Raw genomic sequence first — 23,335 nt, forward strand, 5'->3', positions numbered from 1 at the left:
CCAACAAACTTAAAGGGATACTTCCCCCATTAGCATTAAGCTTTGTATCATTAGAAACCTGGTAGTATTTTTGAATGGTCATGCGTCATTTTCCCTGAGATGGGAAATCTTTGTATTTTTAAGTCTTAAAAGGAGCCTCCGATGATGCAAAATGATGATTTTTGAGTCACTGGAAGCTGTTGCGGTTAGCGGGGTGAAACTACAATGATAGTTCCTTATATTTTCGACCACTGAAGCTACAGACCAATCACAGATCAGTGGGTGGGAACTCACTCCCAGAATCGAAACTTAACGTCCGCCATATTGCTAGGAAGCTATGCTAACAGGCTCTATGGAGAAAGTTGAGAAGAATAAATGTATGATAAAAGTATGTTTCAACTTCAAACTGATATGGATGAAGGGGATTTTGAAGGTCTTGTGCTCGAACTGGATGTTAGTGGCTATCTCTACGAGCCGCATTATAGTGACGAGACGGCTGCTGCCTCTGCTGCCGTGGCTGCTGCAGCCCGGGGGCCGGCTCGAGCTGGGGCGGACTGGTAGTGTCGGTGCTCTCACTGTTTGTCTATGGACACAGACATGATCCTGTTTTCTGACAGGAATTTACAAGATCAATTCTGGAAGAAATCGCTGAATCAGTTGAGGAAACGGCCATTATGTGTTGTAGTAAATGTCTGTAAATAGAGGACCTTAGTGGTAGTGGCCTGCGGAGCTGTGTATTCTGGGAGTTGTTGTCTTTCATCCACATGAGCCAAAAAGACACTTTCTGCCTTTTCTCAGCCAAGAAGGCACCAACTTCAAAATGTATTTCACATTTCTACTACATATATGACCCAATGTCTATACAGATTCATGTTTCAATTTGTGAAGCCTTTAAGAAATATGAGGTTCAGACTGTTAGATAAAATGTATTAAGTATATAAAGATAATGTGAAATAAGGAAGAGTTCATATTTGTAATAATCAGCTATAAATAAATGCTTAACAGGTTGAACTGTATGTCATGGACTAATGGCTTAAAGACTTATTTCTATGAAATGTAGCATGGACCATATGTATTCAGATGAAAAGAGGGTAGTTACATCATTAAGTTAACACCATCATTTCATTTTCCCTAAGAGTTGCCGTTCATCTGTTTCTGTGGAGCCTCAAGGGTTAACCCCAGAGGGTTCATCCCAGCTAACTGAAGAGCTATAAACCTGGATATTGAACCTCTTTTCTTTCAAATGAACGGGTCTGATGTTTACCAAAACATCATCATGATGCAGTTTTGTGAGAGAAGATGTTTGTTTGTTGAATGGAGGTCATTAATGATGCATTCAAGGCAGTCAGGAAATCTAAATGCTGATTGGCTTTCGTGACAATAAGGTAGATTTGTGGCTGAAATTGAAACGTTTTGATCTACAGCTGCACTTGTCTGCAGGTATCTGTTAAGTTAAGTCAATACTACTGGGACGACAAACTACCTTCAAACTGAAACCAGAACACTTTCCAAAACTTAAAGAGGACATATAATCCCCCTTTTCCACCTTTTCAAACAGTCCCCTGTGGTCTAAATGCTGTGCTTTGGTCAAAATATAACATGAATCAAGCACCAGAGGAGGTTTGTGACCCTGTCTAAACCAGCTCTCTCAGAACGCTCCGTTTTGGTGTGTGTGTCTCTTTAAATGAAATGAGGCCCCCCCCACCTGAGTTTTCCCCGTAGACATCACTCCTCTGTAGAGAGAATAAAGATGGCGGACCTGTGCAAAAGTTTTGCTCTAGGCTGGGGGTGGAGTTCATGGGTGGAGATACCAGGGGAGGGGAGTTTTTTTTTTTTTTTTTTTTTACCAGAATCCCACTGTGACATCACAAGGAGAGCACATTTGAAACAGAGCATTTCTCTCTGTGTTGTAAGACTTATGCAGACCACAAACAAAACACATAAATTGAAACTGACAATTAATTACGTATTTTACTCTTCAGATCTATCCAAAGTAAACATTATAAACATTCATTGTCTGTTAACAGGCAAATATCTATGAAGTACATTTGTATTAACCTTAGCCTTTATTGATGATGGTTATTCTAAAGTGTACAGCTCACACTGAAGCGTTCATTGTTGTTGATGTGTTGAGCATGAAGGACATGAGGACTTCAGGTAAACTAACCATCACTACAGCCCGCTGGTTGTAGGTGCCCACAGTGGAGCAACAGTGAAATGGTGTAATAAGATTAGCTGCTGAAAATATCCCCGACAGGAATGTCCCTGCTCTTATCCTAGCTAGGTCTTAGAGGGCTTTTCTCTCTGAAGATAAAATCCCCTTGTGAACACAGTTTGAGGGAAAGTATGTCAATATGTAAAAAGTCATTCACACAAACCTTTTCAGCACGGGCCTAACTCACTGAAGGAAAAGTGAGGCAGCACTATTTGAATGCCTTTATCTCATCAAAGCATTACTCTTATAGAATTATATAAGCTTCAAACATTTCTGTTTGTTGTAACTCTAAACACAGAATATACCAAAAAAAATGTGAATATCAGTCGGAAGACTCTCGTCATGACTCTAACAATTATCTTACAAACATGGAAAAACTGTTTACTAGATTCTCCCTGGGTTAGCTGAGCAGCATATCACTAAACTCAAAGGCTGGAGGAGGCAAAGCTAACAGCAGCACGGCGTGCAGAGAGAGGTGAGACGGACGTTTAAATGGACCTGATGTGAGAACAAGCTGTGATTCAATCAACTGGCTGTCAGCACATTACATTATGACATCCTGCATGAACCAAGGCAAAGCTTCATTTTGTACATGGGGGCTGTATTGGAAAGTGTTCTGGTTTTCATCTGTATGAAGTCAGAGCAGTATTGAAAATGGTGAGCACAGTATAGTTCGAAACAGGAAACCGTTCTGCAGTCTAAAATGGGATTCATTGCTTTGTTTTCATTTCTCAGTTGTTGATCGGCCGTAACAGTTGGTATGAGGTACCAAAGCAGTAATCTGAATTATTCTAAAATACCCTTCATATGGTTTGTCTTTTAATATCTGATCCTCTGTGGTGGTGAACTTCTTTAGGACTGGGTGGAAATGTTTACTTTTAAAGGTATGCGTAACTTTGCAACAGAACAAATATACATTGATCTTTATTTTATTGAACCTTTTTTTAACCAGGAATATTCACTTTGAGATATTAAAAGACCATGACAGCAGCACATGTAAACAGAGGGGATGTCTCCTCCTCTACTCTGCTCTCATTATTTGATCTATGGACACAAATCTATCCAATTAACCTGTTTTACTCTGGAACAAACAAGAGCAACCTGCACTAAATCCATAAAATATGATAGAATAATAAAACTGTGGGAACACTACAGAGACATTCAAAACCAAGAAGAAGGGACACAAATACATTTGAAACACACAGAAACATGAGGCAAACAGCCATCCATACCTTTTGCTTTAGCTGCCTCTACCGTAGCTTTTTAAAGAGAGTGTGGAGAAGAAGGAGAAGGAGTCATCAAAGGCAGCAAAGAGACAGAAAAACACAACAGTTACATGAGTGAACTCTTGTGTTCTAACAGGACAGACAATCATCATCAGAACCAGAGCACCTGGAAAGTGAAAGTAAGCAGGTAGGAAGGCAGAGATTTAAAATAGTGTAGGTGATGGGAGGGGGGGTACGGCTGAGCGCTTAGAGTGCATGTTGAGATGAACAACAAAAACAATACACAATGAGGCTCCAAGTCAAAGTGGAAGAACACACATGACTACAGAACAATTACTTATAATTGAGTATCATTGAGATCTATTCAGCAGTGAACTGAACATGATGATTCATATTTTTCTTTAAAGATGTTTTTTATTTTTCTTTGAAACATAAACAGCTGTATTCTCTTCTTACTGGAACATGCTGCTGTAATAAGCCTAACCCAGAAGGTTAACCACAAGAATCACAAACAATAGATTGGAAAGGGAAAAAAACAATGAAACTGTATAGAGTCACAACAAGCTAAACTAACTAATGCACCAAACATGATGAACTACTAAACCACAGCTGACTCTGAACTAAAATGTCCAGGAGACCCAGAAAACACTAAACAAAAAGCAAAGAGATAACACCAAAGACTGAAGTCACACCCCAACTTAAACTCTGGGAGACAATGGAAATGTAATACACACACAGATCTGTGTTAGTGTTTATATACACACAGAGGACTGGAGGAAAACAGGAAGAACCTCTCTACCTCTGAAGGTGACATCATGAGTCAGCACAAAACACTGGAGGAACACAGGGAGAACCTCTCTACCTCTGAAGGTGACATCATGAGTCAGCACAAAACACTGGAGGAACACAGGAAGAACCTCTCTACCTCTGAAGGTGACATCATGAGTCAGCACAGAACACTGGAGGAACACAGGGAGAACCTCTCTACCTCTGAAGGTGACATCATGAGTCAGCACAGAACACTGGAGGAACACAGGGAGAACCTCTCTACCTCTGAAGGTGACATCATGAGTCAGCACAGAACACTGGAGGAACACAGGGAGAACCTCTCTACCTCTGAAGGTGACATCATGAGTCAGCACAGAGCACCTGAGCTTAATCAAAGCCAATCAGTGACACACACCTGACTGCAGCGAGGTGATTCTCTCACCTCTCACTGAGCTTCCTCACAGTTACACATTGAAATGTAAAGTTTGCAGATAGCAGGTAGCATAGGCTGCATTGTAGCTGCAATCTCTCCTCTTTAGCAGCATTAAATGGTGACACATCTGCTCGTCAGAAAGCTTGAAATGAACGTTTATTTTTTGAAGTACTGCGCTTCAAAAACTGAACAGAAGGCAGGAAATACAACTTGAAGAATCTGGATTGGATAGAATAGGTACACCACCCCCAGTTGGCCTCCCTTGTTCAAAGCTGCAGCTAGGGGAGAAGTCCAGGGCATTGATATTCTCCAAAAGGTCACAGATGTGGTTTTCCCTTTGACTGCCCTGCGACTTCTGTGAGACTCCAGCATGACAAAGCCTGACACCCTGCATTTCCTCTGATGGACGAGCACAGGTACTGACCTTTAGATCACAAGGTTAGTACCCAGATCCAGACGGCAGGATGCCCTCCACACCCAGACAGCCTAGAGCTCAGCCCAAAAACTTTATTCTGCCTGGGTGGGAGGCTTGAGTCAAAGTGTAGCCAGAGCTTCATGTGGGGGTATCATTGATCTACAAGCCTTCAAAGGGATGTCCAGCTAGTCTCCCTAACTGGACATCAGGACAGAGAGGGGAAAGTTGTGAAATGCTGAGGGTTATGATAAGTATAAAAAGAGTAGTAAAAAGGGGGAGGGGTTTACCACTCAGTGAAAGACTTCTCCACAGAATCTGTGGATATTATCAACTAGAGCAGTGCTTCCCAAAGTGTGGGCCGCGGCCCCCTGGTGGGTCGTGTGGGTACTACAGGCGGGCCGTGAAAAGGCCTCCACCAAGTATAATATTTACCATGAGCCAACCCCTCAAACAGAGTGATTAGTAAGGCTTGTAATGACTATTCATGGACATAATATCATATGATATTTTAATATCTGTTTAGTAAACTTTTGTGTCTATCTTGCCATAAGATCATGTTGTCATGTCCAACATTTTACCCTTACTGAACGTGGGAGCTGTAGTCATAACTTTTATTTTATAACAGACCCTGGAGTAATATAGTATTTCAAAGTGGGCCGCGACAGTCTTAAGTTTGGGAAAGGCTGGACTAGAGTACATAATATCATTCAAAGATTGAAAGACATCTCTCAGTTGTCTTTGTTATAAATTAAATATGGGCTTTTAATGTTTTGTGAATCATCATGTTCTGTTTTCATTTACATTTTACAAAGTGAATTTTTCAGGAATTGGGACTGTAACATCAGGCTGCCTGAGTCACGCCTACAAGGCACCACTCAAGGCTTTAAAAAAAATTAGGCATTTGGTGAAATGGTGAGAAAAGTCCAAAAAGGAATGAAAGAACAAAGTATTGAACACACTTACCAGTTTGTAAGGTCTGCTTCCCCCCTGACAACACACCCAGAGGGAGAGTTCCTGTCGGAGTTAAGCCTTTCAGTTGTAACACACTCTCACTTTCCTCCCTAGTCAACAAACAAAACACACCCATAGATTACATCCTGGTCACCAGGCTGTTCTGTAACCAAAGGTTGTTGGTTGAGCCCTCACTGGATATATAATCTCTACCTAATCAGACAAAGACTGTAATCAATGTCCTTACATGTCCGGGTCTACACTCCACAACAACACTCACAACTTCTGTCATTTTAATAATTTTAAGGAAGTGTTATGATGTGTGTAAACATGGTTTAAATGAACACACTTCAATTGGATGGATTGTGAGAGTTAGTGAAACCTCCTGATGGACAATTAAATAGTAATTTTTTTCAAAGAGGGATTATCATATTTTTTTTTAGTGACAATGCAGAGTGAACTGAGTGAAGACAGCCGACAGGTTTGAATCCTGTGAGTGAGCGGGTAAAGTAGTACAACGTATATTAAGTTCATCCTGTTAAATATCATACTTAGAGGAAATCATTGGATGGACTGGATTGTAACTTAAAGGAATGACTGCATAAATATTTGAAGTTAAAGATCTTTATTTGCTGTACCAGTATGTGTAGGTGAAGCCTCCTAACTGGTGGTGGACTGGCTTTACTCAGCAGAGCTCTGATGGACTGCAGGTACAGCTAACGTTACCACACTGGACCAGTATTCAACATGATATAAACAGTATTAATGGATATCATTAACATGCTGGTCAAAGCAAAAAGGACAGAAGGAAATCACATCACGTTTGGCAAAAATCAAAAAGAATTGATTGAATACGTTCAGAATCAGAAGCTGTGAACATACAGACACCTCCTGCAGACCTTTATTATGTATCTATACGTTGATCTACCCAGGATCAAAGAGAGTGCTCAGGCCGTCTTCACACTGGACTTCAGCACCTTGTGTGTTCTGTAACCTTAGCAACGGGATCTAGCCTACGGCGCAACCGTCCCGGAGCAGACGCATCAATTTAGCACAGAAAAGAACAAACAGGACGGGAAGTCAGACACCGATACAACATTAAAACATCCGGTTAATTTTCAGAATAAAACACTCCGTTTTAACAGTTCAGAAAAACGACTGTTTGTGTGTTTGTTTATGTGTTTATAAGGTTTATTTAGAGTTTCATACCACATACATCGTATTATCTCACGTTGTCGTATCTGCTGGAAGTTCTGGTCTGACATCGTTCTACCGATAACGCTGGCTGGTAAAATGTCGAATACAGTGCAACCATTGCATGGCGTTTGAGGAGGAGGATGCTCCTTGAACAACAGATGCATGGTTTATGTATGCATTCATATGTCTGGGTAACCAGGGACGTAGGTTACTAGGGAAGGTACACGCAGACCTACACGACTCGTCCTGATTGGTCAGCTGTCAGAAAGGCTGATGTCTCACGGCGCTGTTCTGAAAAGTTCAAACAATTCAACTGAAAAAGGCGTCGGGCACAGCGCTGTTTGAAAAGGTGATATCCTTTTTCCTGTTTCCATAGGGTTGTATGTAAAAAAGAAGTCGAGTGTGAACATGGCCTTACAGTGTAAACAACAACATGCTGAAGTTAGAGGAGAAGACTGGACTTCTCTCTTAGCCTTCAAGTGTTTGGACGTGTCTAAACGCTCATCTAACCACTAGAGTCTCCTGCTTTGAGGTGAATATGTGAACAACCAGATCAGGAGGATTTCAAGGGCGGTCCTCATCACAAAAGAAGTAAATCAAAGGGTCAGACCTGAGGACGGAGAAGACTCGGGCCATCTTCCCTACAGCGCGGATCTTGTTCCGGATCACCTCCTTGCGCATTGCTGAGGTTCCACCTAAAAACAAGAAAAGTATAGCAGCTGGAGTATTCAAAATAAATCCTCCTTTACTCCATATGTTCTTTACAGTGACAGAAAAACAACAAGAACATGGTCTGATACATCTTTAAAGTCATCTTATTGGTGGATATGTTCCAATGTTTTTACATCCTGGATCACAGCAGTGCAACATGTTAGGACCATTTAAAGTTCCCACTCTAAGAGGCTGCCATGTGAAGATGGTGAACAGGGTTGTCACCCCACATTTAACTTCAGACATGATGAAAAGGAAGTGCTTCATACCAATCACATGACATGAAAAGCTATTTACAAACTAACCTGAAGATACTATTAAGTGACAGGAGAACAGACACAATGGAGAAAGTGAACAACTCGAGCCCTACACGCTCTAATAAAAGCAGACTACCAACATCCAGTGGGGACAGAATCAACCAGTAAAAGTATGAACTATGACTTTTTGTCTTACCTTCATATTGGTCGTCTCCCTCTGACATGAGTTCATCATCAGAGCAGATGTTCAGTACATTCACCAACATCTCTGTGACTGTGGGGCAGAATGAAGACTGCTTTAAAACAGGATTCTCAAAAGAAACAACCATACATACTTAATGTACTCCTACACAAGATAAAACACTAACAGAATCATTTATACACCAAAAGCAACATTTGACAACTTCTTATGGCGTGATGTTTTCATTTCTCTTGGACTATTTTCAAACTCCACCATCTATAGCCCCATTTACTTCCAAAGGTCCCAAGAACTTTTAGTTCCAGGGACTTCTCTTTGAGGAAGTGAGGGCGCACTCACACTTAAAGTTGCCCTGTGATTGGATACCTCACTCCCCTCATTTCAGCCAAAGCCAGAGACACACCTCTGAAGATGATGAATGATTTAAACCCCTGCAATGAATTCCCAAAATAAAGAACTAGATTTCAACAAAAGAAGTTTCAAACATCAGTCACAAGATCTTTGTTGGATTTCAAAATTGGATTTCTGAAAAAGATTTACCATCACCAAGGTAGGATGTAATATAATCAAAGATGGTATTTTAATGGAGCTTACACTTTCCTAATGTCCAAACAAAACATACACAAATGTAGTTTGTTTGTCAAGCCACATTTTTAATGGTCATGAATAAGTTAATAAAGGTTCAAAGAAACACTTGAATGTATTAAAAATGCATCATCTTAAGAGATCAACTAAATCAACCCAAAGGAAAATAGTACCTGCCACCAGGGTCTTTTTTAGGGGTAGACCTACAGGGTACCCCCAAACTAAATCAAGAGCCTGGTTCCTGCAGTCCAAATGCACATAGTTCCTGAAAAGGTCCGTAGTACCGGGGGAAAGTTCCCGTGGTCGTAAAGGGGCTCTGGTTAGAATTCACTCAGTTTACATGACTTATAAAAAAAAAAAACAGGGGTTTCTGGGTAATCCTGGCTTTGTGTATTTTAAAAAGCAGAGGAAACAGACAACTCAATGAAAGGTTTATTTTGCCCAAACAACAAACATACCTTTCTCTCCAACAAAAGGTAAAGACCAAGTGAAGACGTCCATGAAGTTGGGCAGCCAATAAGGATGTGGCGAGCAGTTGAACTGTCGGATGTTCATCACATTGTTCTCATACTTTAACACAGCAGCTGGGAGTGACAACACATTGAAACATAGAGGAGGAAAGATTCAAGGACTGGAAGCTGTTGAATACAATCTACAATGAGGAGAGTGAGAGAAAGCCAGACCTTTGTTGTTGTAGACATCGAGGTAATTTGGAGCTGAGAAGATAGTGATTAATGAGGGGAAGCCTGTGGTCTGGCTTTTTCTGTACATCCGATACCTGAAACAAAGTTCAATTTCAACAATCTGTTTCATGTTGTGCAGTAAACTCATCACCAAATCATAACCCTACTCACCCTGCATCCTGTGCTTCATGCGCTCTTATTACGGACAGCAAGTTATTATTAACTAAAAAGTCACAAACTGCTGAGTAACTGGAAAAAAAAAACAAAGAACCAGAGAGAGGTTAAAGCTTTTCATGAACCGTAATGATTAAAGAAACAGCATTAGGACACTCATGACTTGTTGAGCTAGGTGTTTAAGGATGCTTAGCATCAAGAGCTAAATGTAGGCTATAATGCTAGGTGATCATTAAGCATATACTATAATCATAAGCAGCAGTTTGAGTCTGTGAGCATATTTAGAAAAGGCCTCAATAAGCTGCTATGTGTTTGAAAATGAAGTAGATTTAGGTAACACAGCAGCAGGAGTGATGAATGCAATACCTGAAAAAGTAGGAACATCCTCTGACAGAGTTATGGTTAAAGTGTTCAGAGGTCTTTTCACTACCATAGTCCTCACCAGGGTCAGCCCAGATCAGGTCACACATTGGCCCAAACGCTGGCGGCTCTTTGAACCTGTCTAACTGTTAAACACAAAACACAAACACACACTAGGTAGAGAAACTCCAGAGTGCAGGATGACTTCTTACATGCAGAAAACCAAAGTGGCAACAGGTAGAGATGATTGATCTGTTGGATCAATACAAATCTTTGAATCTGCCTCAGATTAAGAGGGGGCACAATACTAATGTGTCCTACGTTCCAAAATAGTACCCATATGAATAACATTATATTTGAAATGGTAGTGAAGCCTTTTATGTTTGATAATTGGAAGCTAATGTGAAGATAGAGTTTGCAGTTGGCCTCTGCTCCCTGACCAAACAAGCCAGCGAGAGGGCAGTGTGAGGTAGAAAAGGGAGCAGCTTTAGATTTAAGGTAACAGATCCCATGATCACCCTGCATCTTTACTTTACTGTGTGTCTCATCCCCTCTCTCACTAAGACAGACAGAGAGAGACAGACACAGCTGTGGTATCTGGTTGCTATATTCATTTTTGTCCTAAAGGTATAAAATACAAATCATGGAAGTTCTACACTGCTAGATAAAGTTAGAAGGATGGGAGGAGCTAATGTAACCATTCATTTTTTAGTTCATTTGAAGTCTGTAAAAAATAAATAATTACCAAATCAATCAAATATCACAATGGACATGTACAGTACAGATCTTAATATAAAAAAGAAATCCTTTAATTGTTCTGCCATTTCCTTTGATTGTACACATCTTCATGGGTCAGGGGTTGAACACTTACTTTTCTTATGTCGTCTAGGCAGTTGATTTCTGGTGAGAGTCCGCCGTGCACACATAAAAACTGTTGGTTGAGCAGGGCAGCAAGGGGCAGGCAGTCAAAGGCCTCCATACATGCATCATATACACGCTCAGAATATTTTATTTTACCTGCAGCAATCACACAAGGTCAACACAGAAAGTGAGGAAACGTTAAGCTCATCAAGAATCATTATTTTACCAAATATAGCTACTGTTTAAAATCTAACCAGAACATATAAAACATAACTGTCCTCACACAACAGAATTACGAAACTGACATTTCAGACTGCATTTCACAAACATTCAGCCAGATATGCATGATGCACTATACATGGTACTATAAAATGCTACTAAGAATTCTTGCTAAATACATTTCAAATCCACAAAAATAAATAAACACTCATGTCATGGTAGCTGATGTTTTTCAGATAAGGATCTCAAAAATGATTTTGTTTTTTATCCTCACAAACACGACACTAAAGTTAAAAAAAAAGAACAATTTTCAAACTTCAGTTACTTTGTCTTAAAACTTAATGATTAATCATAACTGAAGAAAACAGACATGTGTATTGTCCAGATGAAGTAGACAAAGCTCTACTTCACCTCTAGTTTGAAATATGCCTTCACATGAATATACAGCCTTCCATCAACCCTGGTGAATCTGAAGTTCTGTTTAAAAGCAGCTGTGTGTCTCAACGTCTCTCTGGGTAGTTCAGCATGGGCACATAATGCCTTTGGAGTCCAACATTGTAAGTTAAAGGCTGATAGCATGCTGAACAAACATCACAGGTTCAGTGGTACATTTGGTTCTGTTCTGCTCGACGTGCTGCTCAACAGCTGTAATTACTAGGGATGTCCCGATCAGCTTTTAAGGTCCCCGATCCGATTTTTTTATATTGAGAATCAACCGATACCGAGTCCCGATCCAATACTCATATTTGCCTAGATAAGAGATGGTCCACATTTTTAGTATGACAAAAACAATGTTTTTAAACATTAAGTAACTACAAGATGTCTTCAGCTTATTACATTCAACTTAGTCCAGCTGGTGTGTGAGTGTTGTAAAACTCACATATAAAATCAAATTTCTACTCAGAATGGTGTAAAAGCTTTTACCTTTAATATTCAGTCATGAAAACAAATGACACATTCACTTAGTGCTTAGTTAAATAACAAGTACACTTAAATATAAATTGTAGATCCACTTTAAAGTGGTATAACAGCTTGGCTGTAATAGGCACAAGTTTAACAAAAAATGAATTCTATAAAAACGAATTCAAAACATCTAATTTCCACATAAAAGTGGTGTAAACAGTTTCACTTGAATAGGCACAAGTTAGAGAAAACATGAATTCTCTAAAACATATTCCAAAAATTACAATTCCTATTATAGCATCCTTAAGTCAATAAAAAACATAACTTTCTGTAGAAGTATTACAATAAAACCGGAACATCAAAATACAAGGCACTCTTAACAAAACAATTTCTTAAAGTGCATTTGGAGCTTCTACAGTGTTCTTTAATCTATTCATTGTCACTTCAAAATGAAATGAAGGTTCTTGTTTAAGAAAACCAGTATCTCTACCCTGTTGGCAGAGAGGCGGTTCCTCTTCTCATCAATGATGTAGTGGATTGTCTGATCTGGGGATGGTTTGCTCTGTGAGGTATCCAGTGCGCAATGAGGCTCAGCAATGACATGGGACAAACATCAGAGCTCCAAATATCTGTCGTGAAGCTAACAACAGTCACATCATGTTTTAAATCCCCTAGTATGTTGTCACGAACTTTGTTGTACAGCTCCGGTAAAGCGGTGTCAGAAATGTAGCGAGACGGCAGGGCATAGCGTGGATCCAAAAGCTCCAGAAGACGATTAAAACCTGCATTCTCTACCACGGAGATGGGCTGATTGTCCAAAGCGATGAATTCAACCACCTTCTCTGTAATCCTTTTGGCCTTTTTGCTCCCTCAAGGATATTTATCCTTTGTTTTAAAGTCCAGAGTTTGTTGCTTCGGTGCAGCAGCCTTTTGCTCTGTTGCATTAGCGAAGGCGCTATATTCTGTAGCATGTTTGGTTTTTAAATGTCTTATCAAATTGGTGGTATTAAACGCAGCTGTAGTGCTACCACCTCGCGAAACGATGGTATTGCAGACGTTGCAAGTGGCTGTTTGACTTGTTTCGCTCTCTATTTTAAAATACTTCCACACTGCTGACATTTTAGCCACGGTGTTGATACATGTGCGGTGTTGTTGATACTACTACGTTTGCGGTCTGCCGCAAATTGTGCTAGGTTTACGTCAGCTGACGTAAAAGATCGGGGTGAGCTGATCGGCCTCAAATTCCCGATCACCGATCAGTTAATAAATGCCCAAATCGGCTCCGATCTGATAGTTGAGATCGGGATCAGGACATCCCTAGTAATTACTCTTTAACTCCCCATGAAATCAATCCGGCATTACTATGTTAAATGTTCAATTATCTGGCAAATAGATTTCAATAAAACATTATCTGAGTATTTTAATGACTAAATGTCTGTATGTTCTCGGTGGAAACGGGCAAGAGAAGTGGTTCAGATAGAAGTGATTGTACCCGACCTAAAAAGCCTCTGCATGTTTCTAATAAGCTCCACGAGAAGAAACGTGCTCAAACTAGGATCAATATTGGAGATGTTTTTGAAAAATGGAGAGAGGTTAGAACACAGAAAGGTTTACAGACCCATGCAGAGCTGGATAAACACTGAAGCTTCAGTGTTCACCACATGGTGACCTGTGAGAGCATCCACTCTAGAGAGGAGGGGGGGGAGACAGCTCTCTACAATGTTTAGAATTTAGACTGCAGTACCCATTTTAAACACTAGGTGTCAGAGTTACATATTGCTCCTTTAACCCAAGATAGTGTCACAGCAGACATGCAGCACTTAAACTGACTTGAGTGATAGAGGTCATACTGCTGTAAAGTGGAACAAAGATAATAGAGCAATTAGATGGGCTTTCAAATGGCAAAGAAGCTCTCGACTTACATTCCTGTTTAAAGGTGAAATACTCTGTGAGGTGCCGGCACTCATGGTTCCCACGCAGTAAGAAGAGTGTGGTGGGGTGGTTGATCTTGAGGGACCAGAGGTAGAGAACACACTGCGAGGAGGACAGACAGGGAGAGAAAAAGTCAAAGATTTGTACTGATGCGCACACATTTAAAAAGTGTGCCCAGAACGTGCTCAGCATTCAATCAGCTGTTAACTCATTTTCAAACCTCAGCATCTATAAAACACAAAGAATGTGCAGGAGCTGGGGACTGAAGCCTCAACCTTCCGGTTCAGAGACGTCTGACTCTACCCACTGAGCTACAGCCGCCCCTACTTGAAAGTTTTCTTTTGTTCGGAAAAAAACATTTCCAATACAAAAATATTCAGTTTACAATCAGTGATATAAAAACCTGATGGTCTAAGTATCTCAAGATTCAAAAACCTTAAGTATCATTTTTAGGTAGAATTTTAAAAAATTGTGTTCGGTGTACTGACATATCCAGTGCAAACACTTCGGCAAACTTATTTCAAGAACTCAATGCACTCACTCAGGTACACTGCCTCTGTTAGCCATACAAGTTACCTGAGGGCTGTGTTTTAATTCATGACAATTGTCAGAATATATTTATAATGTCTACAATCATATGACATTTTTTACTTCTTTATCAATCTGTTCTTTAGTCTAATTAAACCAAATATTATATTTTATATTTTATCATATGCTCTAACACAAGTTCCACTACCCCTCTCATCTAAGAAGCAATGATGTGTTTTCTCATGGCTCAGTAAGTGAATGTTTTGAGGGAGTTTTCAGAGTCACTTATCTTTCTTTTGCAAAGAAAAGGACATGCTTGAAGTGTGCGTTTAAATGAGTTAGCCACGCCATGTTTCAGTCTTCAGTGGAAAAGACAGACAATTGTAGTAGACTTGTCAAACGGCCATACTTACCTCTGTAACCATCTCTATTTCAGCTCTACTGGGTATCATTTGCAATCCTCTAATGTGGTGCCCTACTTGATCCTGAGCTCTGACAGATCTGGGGTAAACTTTTTTTTTCCCAACATGCACTTGTGCATGGAATAACCTTCAAAAACATCTACAAATAGAAACACTTAATACCTTTATGAGTATCACAAAGAATGTGGTGACAGAGGCATTTGGTTATTTTTCTTGAAAGGTCACTGTGTATTTGAATATCTATTAGGGCGGCTGTGGCTCAGTTGGTAGACTCGTTGCCTTTCAACCGAAAGGTTGAGGGTTCGATGTCCTTGGGCAAGACACTTAACCCCGCATTGCTCCCGCTGCTTCGTGGCGGTGTATGAATGGATGACTGTTGTACTTACTCCCTGATGTACGTCGCTTTGGATAAAAGCGTCTGCTAAGTGAATTGTAACATGTTGTAACATCTATTCTAAATTGTGTGGTGTTCTCATGTTGTGTTGTTAATGTTGTTTTCAGTGTTGGTGATTTAGTATGGCTGCTACCTTATCATGAGTCTTTTTAAAAGACCCACACACACACACACACACACACACACACACACACACACACACACACACACACACACACACACACACACACACACACACACACACACACACACACACACACACACACACACACACACACACACACACACACACACACACACACACACACACACACACACACACACACACACACACACACACAGTTAATAGACAGTTACACGTTCTCAATTTCACAGTGCTTTCCTGTCATACCGGTGTTTTGTCAGTAATTATTTTACAAACGTTGCGCTAATAACTGCTACAGCATCAACGTATCGAAAGCGCTTGTGTGCACGCATGTGTGTCACAGTTGAAAGGCAGCCGACGGCTTCACTGCTGTCACTGCGCACTCACTACACTCGAATTGTACACTCGCACACAGATCTTAGGGCTGGTTTTCTCTGATAAAAAACACGTTTGGTAAAACGGTTTGAAAACCACCAGATCCGGTTAGAGTACATATTGAGTTATTTAAAGTTAAAGGTTTCATTTCATTTAACCCTCAGGGTGTGCTGTGGTAACAATAACACAAGTGTAATTCAAACTTCAGACGTTCATTTACCGAAATGAAAACCATTTTACAGATGTCACAACCAAATTTCAACATGTAATTTCTATATTTTTTGACTGCATAATGTAAAGCTAGATTATAGGGATTATTCATCACAGTTGTTTAGGGACATTTTCTGTGTTTATTTTAAACATGTACGGTATATGGTGAATGGACTTTTTATATTTATTTTCTAGTCTTCTGACTACTCAAAGCTCTTTTACACCACAGGTCACACCTACACATTCACACACTGATGGTAGAGGCTGCTGTGTAAAGAGTCCGTCAGTATTAACTCATCCATTCATACACATTCACACACTGATGGTAGAGGCTGCTGAGTAAAGAGTCCATCAGTATTAACTCATCCATTCATACACACTCACACACTGATGGTAGAGTCTGCTGAGTAAAGAGTCCATCAGTATTAACTCATCCATTCATACACACTCACACACTGATGGTAGAGGCTGCTGAGTAAAGAGTCCATCAGTATTAACTCATCCATTCATACACCACAGACGAAGCAGTGGGAGCATCTTGGGGTTACGTGTCTTGCCCATGGACACATCGGACATGTACAACTACTGCCAGGGCTGGACTGGGACAAAAAAAAAAAACAATTGGCTGAACAATACTGAGCAGCGGCCCCCTGACTACACCTTCTGTTTCACTGTGTAACTCTTGACTGAATCCCTGGTTATCGAAGGTTACTGTGAAGTTCACATTGTCCATACTCAAGAAAAGTTTTTGGAAGAAGTGATCGTCAGAGAAAGAGCTAGTGTTAATCTTCATCTAACAAGATATTTTATAAAATGGTACTTCATATTTACACTTATATGACAAATTAATAATTCAACGGTAGCACAGCCTTAGTTATCTGCAGCAGTAAAATATATCAACCACATAAACAAAATTTGGATGCAGCCGTTTTTAGGCACAGCTCATGGTAAATTTGTCATTTTTAACTTCAATTACAATTGTACACTTAAATGGCGGCGGCGCTGTTTTGTAATCAATCCAGTGCACCAGGAAACGTGCTGCCAAACAACAAAAGAGGAAGAAAAGTAAAAGGAGAGGAAGATTTGTCAGTGTTTAGTTATTTTGTGGCTACGCTGCTATACAGTCATTTCCTGCAAAATTATCCAGCTACCAATGAACTGTCCATATCAATGAAATTATAAACACCTATGCAGATTTCTGAATGTGCATTCAGCCTGCGAGGAGATTTGAGTCTACTGGCACAATAACAAACTCCTGACTGCAGCGGATTCCATAAAGTTCAATGATAGACCTGAGAGTCACACTGAGTAATACATGGCTTTTATATGCGCCATTTCTGTTTTGTGTCTGTGCTTATATACATATGCTATCTGTCCCTCTCACTCCTATTTCTCTGTGACAGCGTCAGAGTATAATTCATATAAATATGAATTCATATTCATATGGGATGAATTAAGGTTTATCTTATCTCATATTCAGCGCCTTCACCTTTCATTACAGTGATGTTGTGTGTGATTAAAAGGTTTCAACATGCTGACAGAAGAAGAAAAAACCATGATAATAACCAAATGACAACGTGTTAGTGCCACAAATAACAGTCACACTAAATGATAAAGAGACAAAGAGTTCATAATTACACCGTCAGGATCAACACGTTTTAAAAACTGTTAATCAGTCCTGGTTTTAAAATAAGGCAAATGTCTAAAGAGGACAAACTTGAATAGTTTGTAATTGCAGTAAAAATATAGAAACTTCTCTCTGTGTTCATCATCAGACTCCATGTAAATGAAAACACTTGGTGCACATACATCACAATGCAAGAATAACAGTGTTTGACCCTCAACATGTCCGGGGGAGGGGCTTCATTTTATCTAACATCTTTGCTTCAACAGCAACACTTGAAGCTCGAAGATCAACTTTTTTGAATTTTATTATTTGTGACCTTCATCAGGGTCATGACCCCAACGCTTCGGTCTAATTAGTTAATAAAGTTGTACTTCATACTGCGAGTGTTGCTTGAGCTCTTCTAAGCCCTTCTCTCTTCATGCAGGAAGTTGGTGAAGTTGTGCCAGAGAATCCTCTGCTTCTTTTGTAAAAGTGTTGAGCCAGAATGCACGGTGCGTCTGCACATGCACAAGGCCGGAGAGGTACCCCCACCCCCTCACTATGAGCCAGGATAACCCCTGAGTAAGGCAGCTGTGACATCTGAAGTATAGAAAACTGATAGGGAGCGTTTACTGCAGCATCAAAGCTTTAGTTTGACTTAAGTTTGGCTTTCGTCTTTATGACTTATCATTTTATGATACTGACCTACTGTACCTCGCTCACTGTTATGCTGTGCAATGGTTAGCTTGTCAACACGACAGCTTCATTCTATGCTCACTCTATCCCTCTGCTTTACTAACACACCTGAACACACCTATTAGTTACACACACTAAGATTTTTTCTCATAGTCCACTGCAAAGCTCCTACATTGCACCTTTTGTACATTTTGTGTTTTTTATTTTTCATTTTTTATATTTTATATTTTAAAATTCTATTTTATATATTGTAATATCTTCTTATACTGTATTATTTAAGTTGCTGCTAGTTCTGTTTTATTTCCTTGTTAATTGTTTAGCACCAATACACCAAGTGAAATTCCTTGTATGTACTTGGCAATAAACCCAATTCTGATTCTGATTCTGAACATCCTGTTATTAGCCTGCTTTGCTGCAGTAAAGATTCTGCACTCTTATTTAGGGACTGTAAAGATATGATATGTAATAAACAATACTGTATGCTTCATACACAGGTAGATCACCTGCTTTGAAACAAACACTAAGTTACAGAACATTCATAACATCATTGGAAAGGAGTAGTGTCTTTCTAGAAAGATTTTTAGTACAATAAGGTTTTTTTGGGTTAGAGTAACACATAAACGTCAAAAATGACCTTTAATCACGTTTCTTTAATCATGGAAAGGTGGAAACTGTGAGCGTGATTAAAATGTATTTAGGTGTCTACACTGCTGGCTTCACAGTTATCTCAAATAAAACTTTATAAAAATAAACCAACAAAAAGATGAAGTGGTGCAAGAACTTACCTCAATACTGAAGTACCCTCGATCTACATAGTCACCGAGGAAGAGATACCGTGTGGTACTGGGTGATCCACCCACTTCAAACAACTTCATAAGGTCAAAGAATTGGCCGTGGACATCACCACATACTGCAAACAGAGAATCAAAAAAACAAATCATGCTTTGTTTATGTTATAAAAGCAGCCACACATATCCCTCCATATTTATTAAATAGATTTAAAGCATTGTGCACTCATGTAGGTTTCCATTCTAGTTCAGGACAAATATTATTTAAATATTCTTCATTTCTGATTTCACCACTGAACAGGCCTTTCTCAGTTTACAAGGATCAGTTCAGCAGTGAAGGACTCTAAAGATGAGAAAGAGCAGAGACCCGTAGCTCAGTTTAGGTGCTGCAACGTCTGTGCACACATGGCGTTAGACTCGCCTGCCAGCCAATCAGAGCAGAGTTTACTAAAGCACCCAGCAGCATGGTGAGAGTATCAGAGGATCATGCAGCAGGTAAGAAGATCTTCAGATTCTGGATCTCCGACATCGCCTGCGCCTGACTCACTGGCCGTAACCGTGCACAACTACTGTATGGTCAGACCGGGTGTGTTAGCTTGCGAACCACGAGCAATACACCGGCTGGGGGGGTGGCCTCTACCGCCTGTGTCTCTCAGCCTATGTGACACAGACCTTTATCCTCCCCTTACTGTTTCAATAATTATGGGAGGTAGAGACCTGAGCCCTGCCCTCTAACTATGGCAGCCGTAGTTTTGGGGCGTGTGGCTGACTGTGGGCTAGTGGAGGTTCTAGACCACTTTTACTGAGGGGGCCAAACTGGGGCCAGTTGTTTTGTCAGAGGAATTGGTCACCCAGCCAGCCCTGAAAAGATTGACATCTGTAAGCCTACCTGTTATTGGTGCCTCCACTTCCAGCATGCACTTCTCTTGGCGGAGAATGTTGGCCCCATCATTGACGATCTTTAGTGCAGCATCTTCCTCCAACCTGCCCTCTTTTACCAGGTGATTGCGGAGCACCTCAGCATTGGGCTTTCCATCTTCATACAGCTCTTTGACACTCAGCTTATGTTGTGGAGGGTATGGCACGGCTGTTGAAGACAGGTTTTATTAGCTCACTCAATTCTAAAATGCAACAAGGGTTTGTCAGCTTTAAGAGTTCAATATGGAAATAGCTCGTCCAAATTCAACTTTCATCAATGTCCACTGAAAATAGCCCACTGACCAATAGGATAAGACTTCCTAAAATAAACGTGGAGCGGAGGGGAATGCTCTGCATCTCAGACTGCAGAGGCTGGGCTCTAATCATGTAACATTTACATTGACTTAGCCAAGCTGAAGTTATTGCCACATGAGAAGGAACACATTTACAAAATGTCATCCAAGATGGATGATAGCAAAACTCACTGACACCGCTCAGTTACCTGCTCCAAACCTCCAAACCTACACAATGGGACAGTAGCTCGGTCTGTAGGGACTTGGGTTGGCAACCCAATACAGAAGTTGTCCTGGTAGCTGGAGAGGTGGCGCTGAAATGCCCTTGAGCAAGTCACTGAACCCCCAACTCAGCTCTGGTGTACTTCCTGTGAGCAGCCCCACTCAGACATCTCTCCACCAAATGTGTTCACATGTAAATAGTTGTATAAGGGTATCTGGGTGTATGTATATACTGTATAAGAGGTATAACCATATATTACCATATCTACTTATTAGAAAGCAAGGCATAGAACAAATGAATGAACTAATTAAATACAGTCCGGTTTTACAATTAGGTCTGTCATCACTAACAATAAAACTTTGAAAATGACTATGAGGGCCTTTTTGGAGCTACACGATTTGGAAAACATTTGCTATGACCTGACGATGATATATGTCTCAGGGAAAGATGGCCGTCTCTTCAGGCGTTCCTGTGTAGCAAGCAGTTAGTGATAAATGTCTTCCAAAAACACAGTCCTAGTCTGTCCGTATGGGGTGAAGAAACAATTTTGACTGGACGTCAGCTTCATTATTTGTGATCAGGGTCCGAAAGTAACACCCGCCAAGCGCCAATTGCGGGTAGATTTTCCATTTGGCGAGTAAATTTCTAAGGGCTACCCGCCACAGGGTGGGTAAATGTTTTACCCAGCGGTGGTGTATAAAACCCATGCTTTGATTACGTGCATTTGATGTAGCTGCAGCTACTTTTTACCCTGCTCCTCTCTCTCTCCTCTCCCTGCTCGCTGTCTACATGACGGAGCATTGCGGCGGCACACTGACACACAGTCTGGGAACTACTACTTTTTAAAAGAATAAAAGGCAAGCAAAGACATTTTTACAATTTTTACATTTCTTAATCTGACTAAATTCTCCAATCTGTGACTTCAATCCGTGATTGGTTCAACAGAACATAATACCTTCTAAATTAAATGTGCTGTATAACATACTGTATGTGTATGGGACACAAAAACACATTTTTTTATTTTGGCTGGTAAATGATATGCTTATTATGAAGATATGAATCCTTTCATCTACCTGCCACCTTGGCCGGTGAGTCAAAAAGTTAATTTTGGAGCCTGTTTGTGATGCATTCCAGGAAGTCCAGAAATCTAACCACTGATTGGCTTTTGCTACAGACTGTCACGCAGAACAGTCACTCCAGTTGAAATGTTTGATGCACAGTGTCCTGCATCATATCCCAGCGTTGATGATAGCTCGTCAAGGTGTTCCACCTTTTGATTCAAAATGTATTCAACCAGGAAAACAGCACTGAGGTTAAGAATCTCATTTAAGGAGTGCGCGTCTCATGTATGGAGGCTGTAGTCCTCCAAGCAGGCGGCCCAGGTTCGAGTCAAACCTGTAGCTCCTTTCCCGCATGTCATTCCCTACTCTCGCTCTCTCTCTCTGATTTCCATCTCTATCCACTGTCCTAACTCTACAATAAAGGCACAAAACGCCCCAAAAATAAATCTTAAGAATCTCATAACAAGAGTATCCTCATTGTGATCCATACTCTCAGTGACTGGTCAGTCCTACATGGACTACACAACACGTCCCATACTAGATCCCAGCGCCCCTGGATACAAAATCCACATTTTGATGAAGACTAACTAAATAGAGATTACAGCTGAAAACATGTCATGAACTATATCCATGAGTAAGTGATATCAATACCCATTTATAATTAGGGATTTTAGAACGAGAAGAGGAAAGAAAGGCATTAGCATTGGTTAATGAGTGATGTGGTATCAGTGATGGTGCAGGGGTAGAGTACTTCAAACTGAAGTTCAGGAACAAGAGCCCTGGTCCACTGATGTTTCTACACACACTGCCATGAAGCTGAAGCCGTGTGGGGACTGACCTCATGGTGGAACTGTAGAGAGCTTCTGGGTTGGTGAGGCCCACACATAACCAGAGTAGAAAAGAACATTTCAAACTTAAAGGACAAGCTGTCATGCATAGAGCAGCGTGGTATAAATAAACATTAAGTGCTCCCAGGCCTACAAGGCAGAGCCACAAAGAGAGCTGTAAGCTGAGGTACGAGCCTTAAGAAGAGATTAGGTAAAGCCTCTATTAGCAAGGGCTTCCAGATTCAGGGTTTGTTTACTTTGAAGCCTCGTCACACTCATGGATGGACAAGGCAGACGACAGGAAAGGATAGAAAATGATCATTTGATGACCACACACACACACACGCACACGCACACGCACACGCACACGCACACACACACAATTGTGATCAGCACAATGGAAGAGAACTAAAGATACGGTGGGGTAGACATGAATGAAACATGAAGACCACTTCACATCTAATTATCACTGAATTCATTATCTCCTAAATATATGTATCTTATAAACAATAACCTGGTTCTATTTCTACTTTTTGAAGTAGACATCAATGGATGTAACAATGAAGATTCTTGGAGAAGATGGGCTTCAATAACACAACAAAGCCTTAAATATTATATTCACAGGGTGAGAGAAAACATCAAAGCAGTTATGAACAGCAGCACAGAATGAGCTTATCAGTTGACTTACACAACCAGAGCAGCATTAGTCTACCAGTTAAGCCCTCTTACAGACACCAGTTCCACAGCTACCTGCAAGCACAAAACACCAAACAGCTGAGGT

At 40.5% G+C, this 23,335-nt stretch overlaps 1 protein-coding gene across 3 annotated transcripts in view; it reads right to left on the minus strand.

Annotated features, from left to right (window-relative positions):
• ppp3cca (protein phosphatase 3, catalytic subunit, gamma isozyme, a) overlaps positions 1 to 23,335 on the minus strand; it is a 30,038-nt gene that overhangs the window by 2,764 nt on the left and 3,939 nt on the right. For 2 of the 3 annotated variants that reach the window (XM_020658005.3, XM_020658006.3), the window contains exons 2-13: positions 20,122 to 20,319; positions 19,230 to 19,354; positions 14,059 to 14,170; positions 11,025 to 11,170; positions 10,160 to 10,299; positions 9,791 to 9,868; positions 9,620 to 9,714; positions 9,395 to 9,520; positions 8,349 to 8,426; positions 7,795 to 7,879; positions 6,000 to 6,097; positions 3,427 to 3,453 (exon numbers count right to left, since the gene is read on the minus strand). In XM_020658005.3, coding sequence (XP_020513661.1) covers positions 3,427 to 3,453; positions 6,000 to 6,097; positions 7,795 to 7,879; positions 8,349 to 8,426; positions 9,395 to 9,520; positions 9,620 to 9,714; positions 9,791 to 9,868; positions 10,160 to 10,299; positions 11,025 to 11,170; positions 14,059 to 14,170; positions 19,230 to 19,354; positions 20,122 to 20,319 — 1,308 coding nt within the window. The remainder of the gene's footprint in view (positions 1 to 3,426; positions 3,454 to 5,999; positions 6,098 to 7,794; positions 7,880 to 8,348; positions 8,427 to 9,394; positions 9,521 to 9,619; positions 9,715 to 9,790; positions 9,869 to 10,159; positions 10,300 to 11,024; positions 11,171 to 14,058; positions 14,171 to 19,229; positions 19,355 to 20,121; positions 20,320 to 23,335) is intronic. The other variant, XM_020658007.3, reaches the window with a different exon arrangement.

This window comes from Labrus bergylta, chromosome 2 (genome assembly GCF_963930695.1).
Source record: "Labrus bergylta chromosome 2, fLabBer1.1, whole genome shotgun sequence".
Lineage (NCBI taxonomy): Eukaryota > Metazoa > Chordata > Actinopteri > Labriformes > Labridae > Labrus > Labrus bergylta.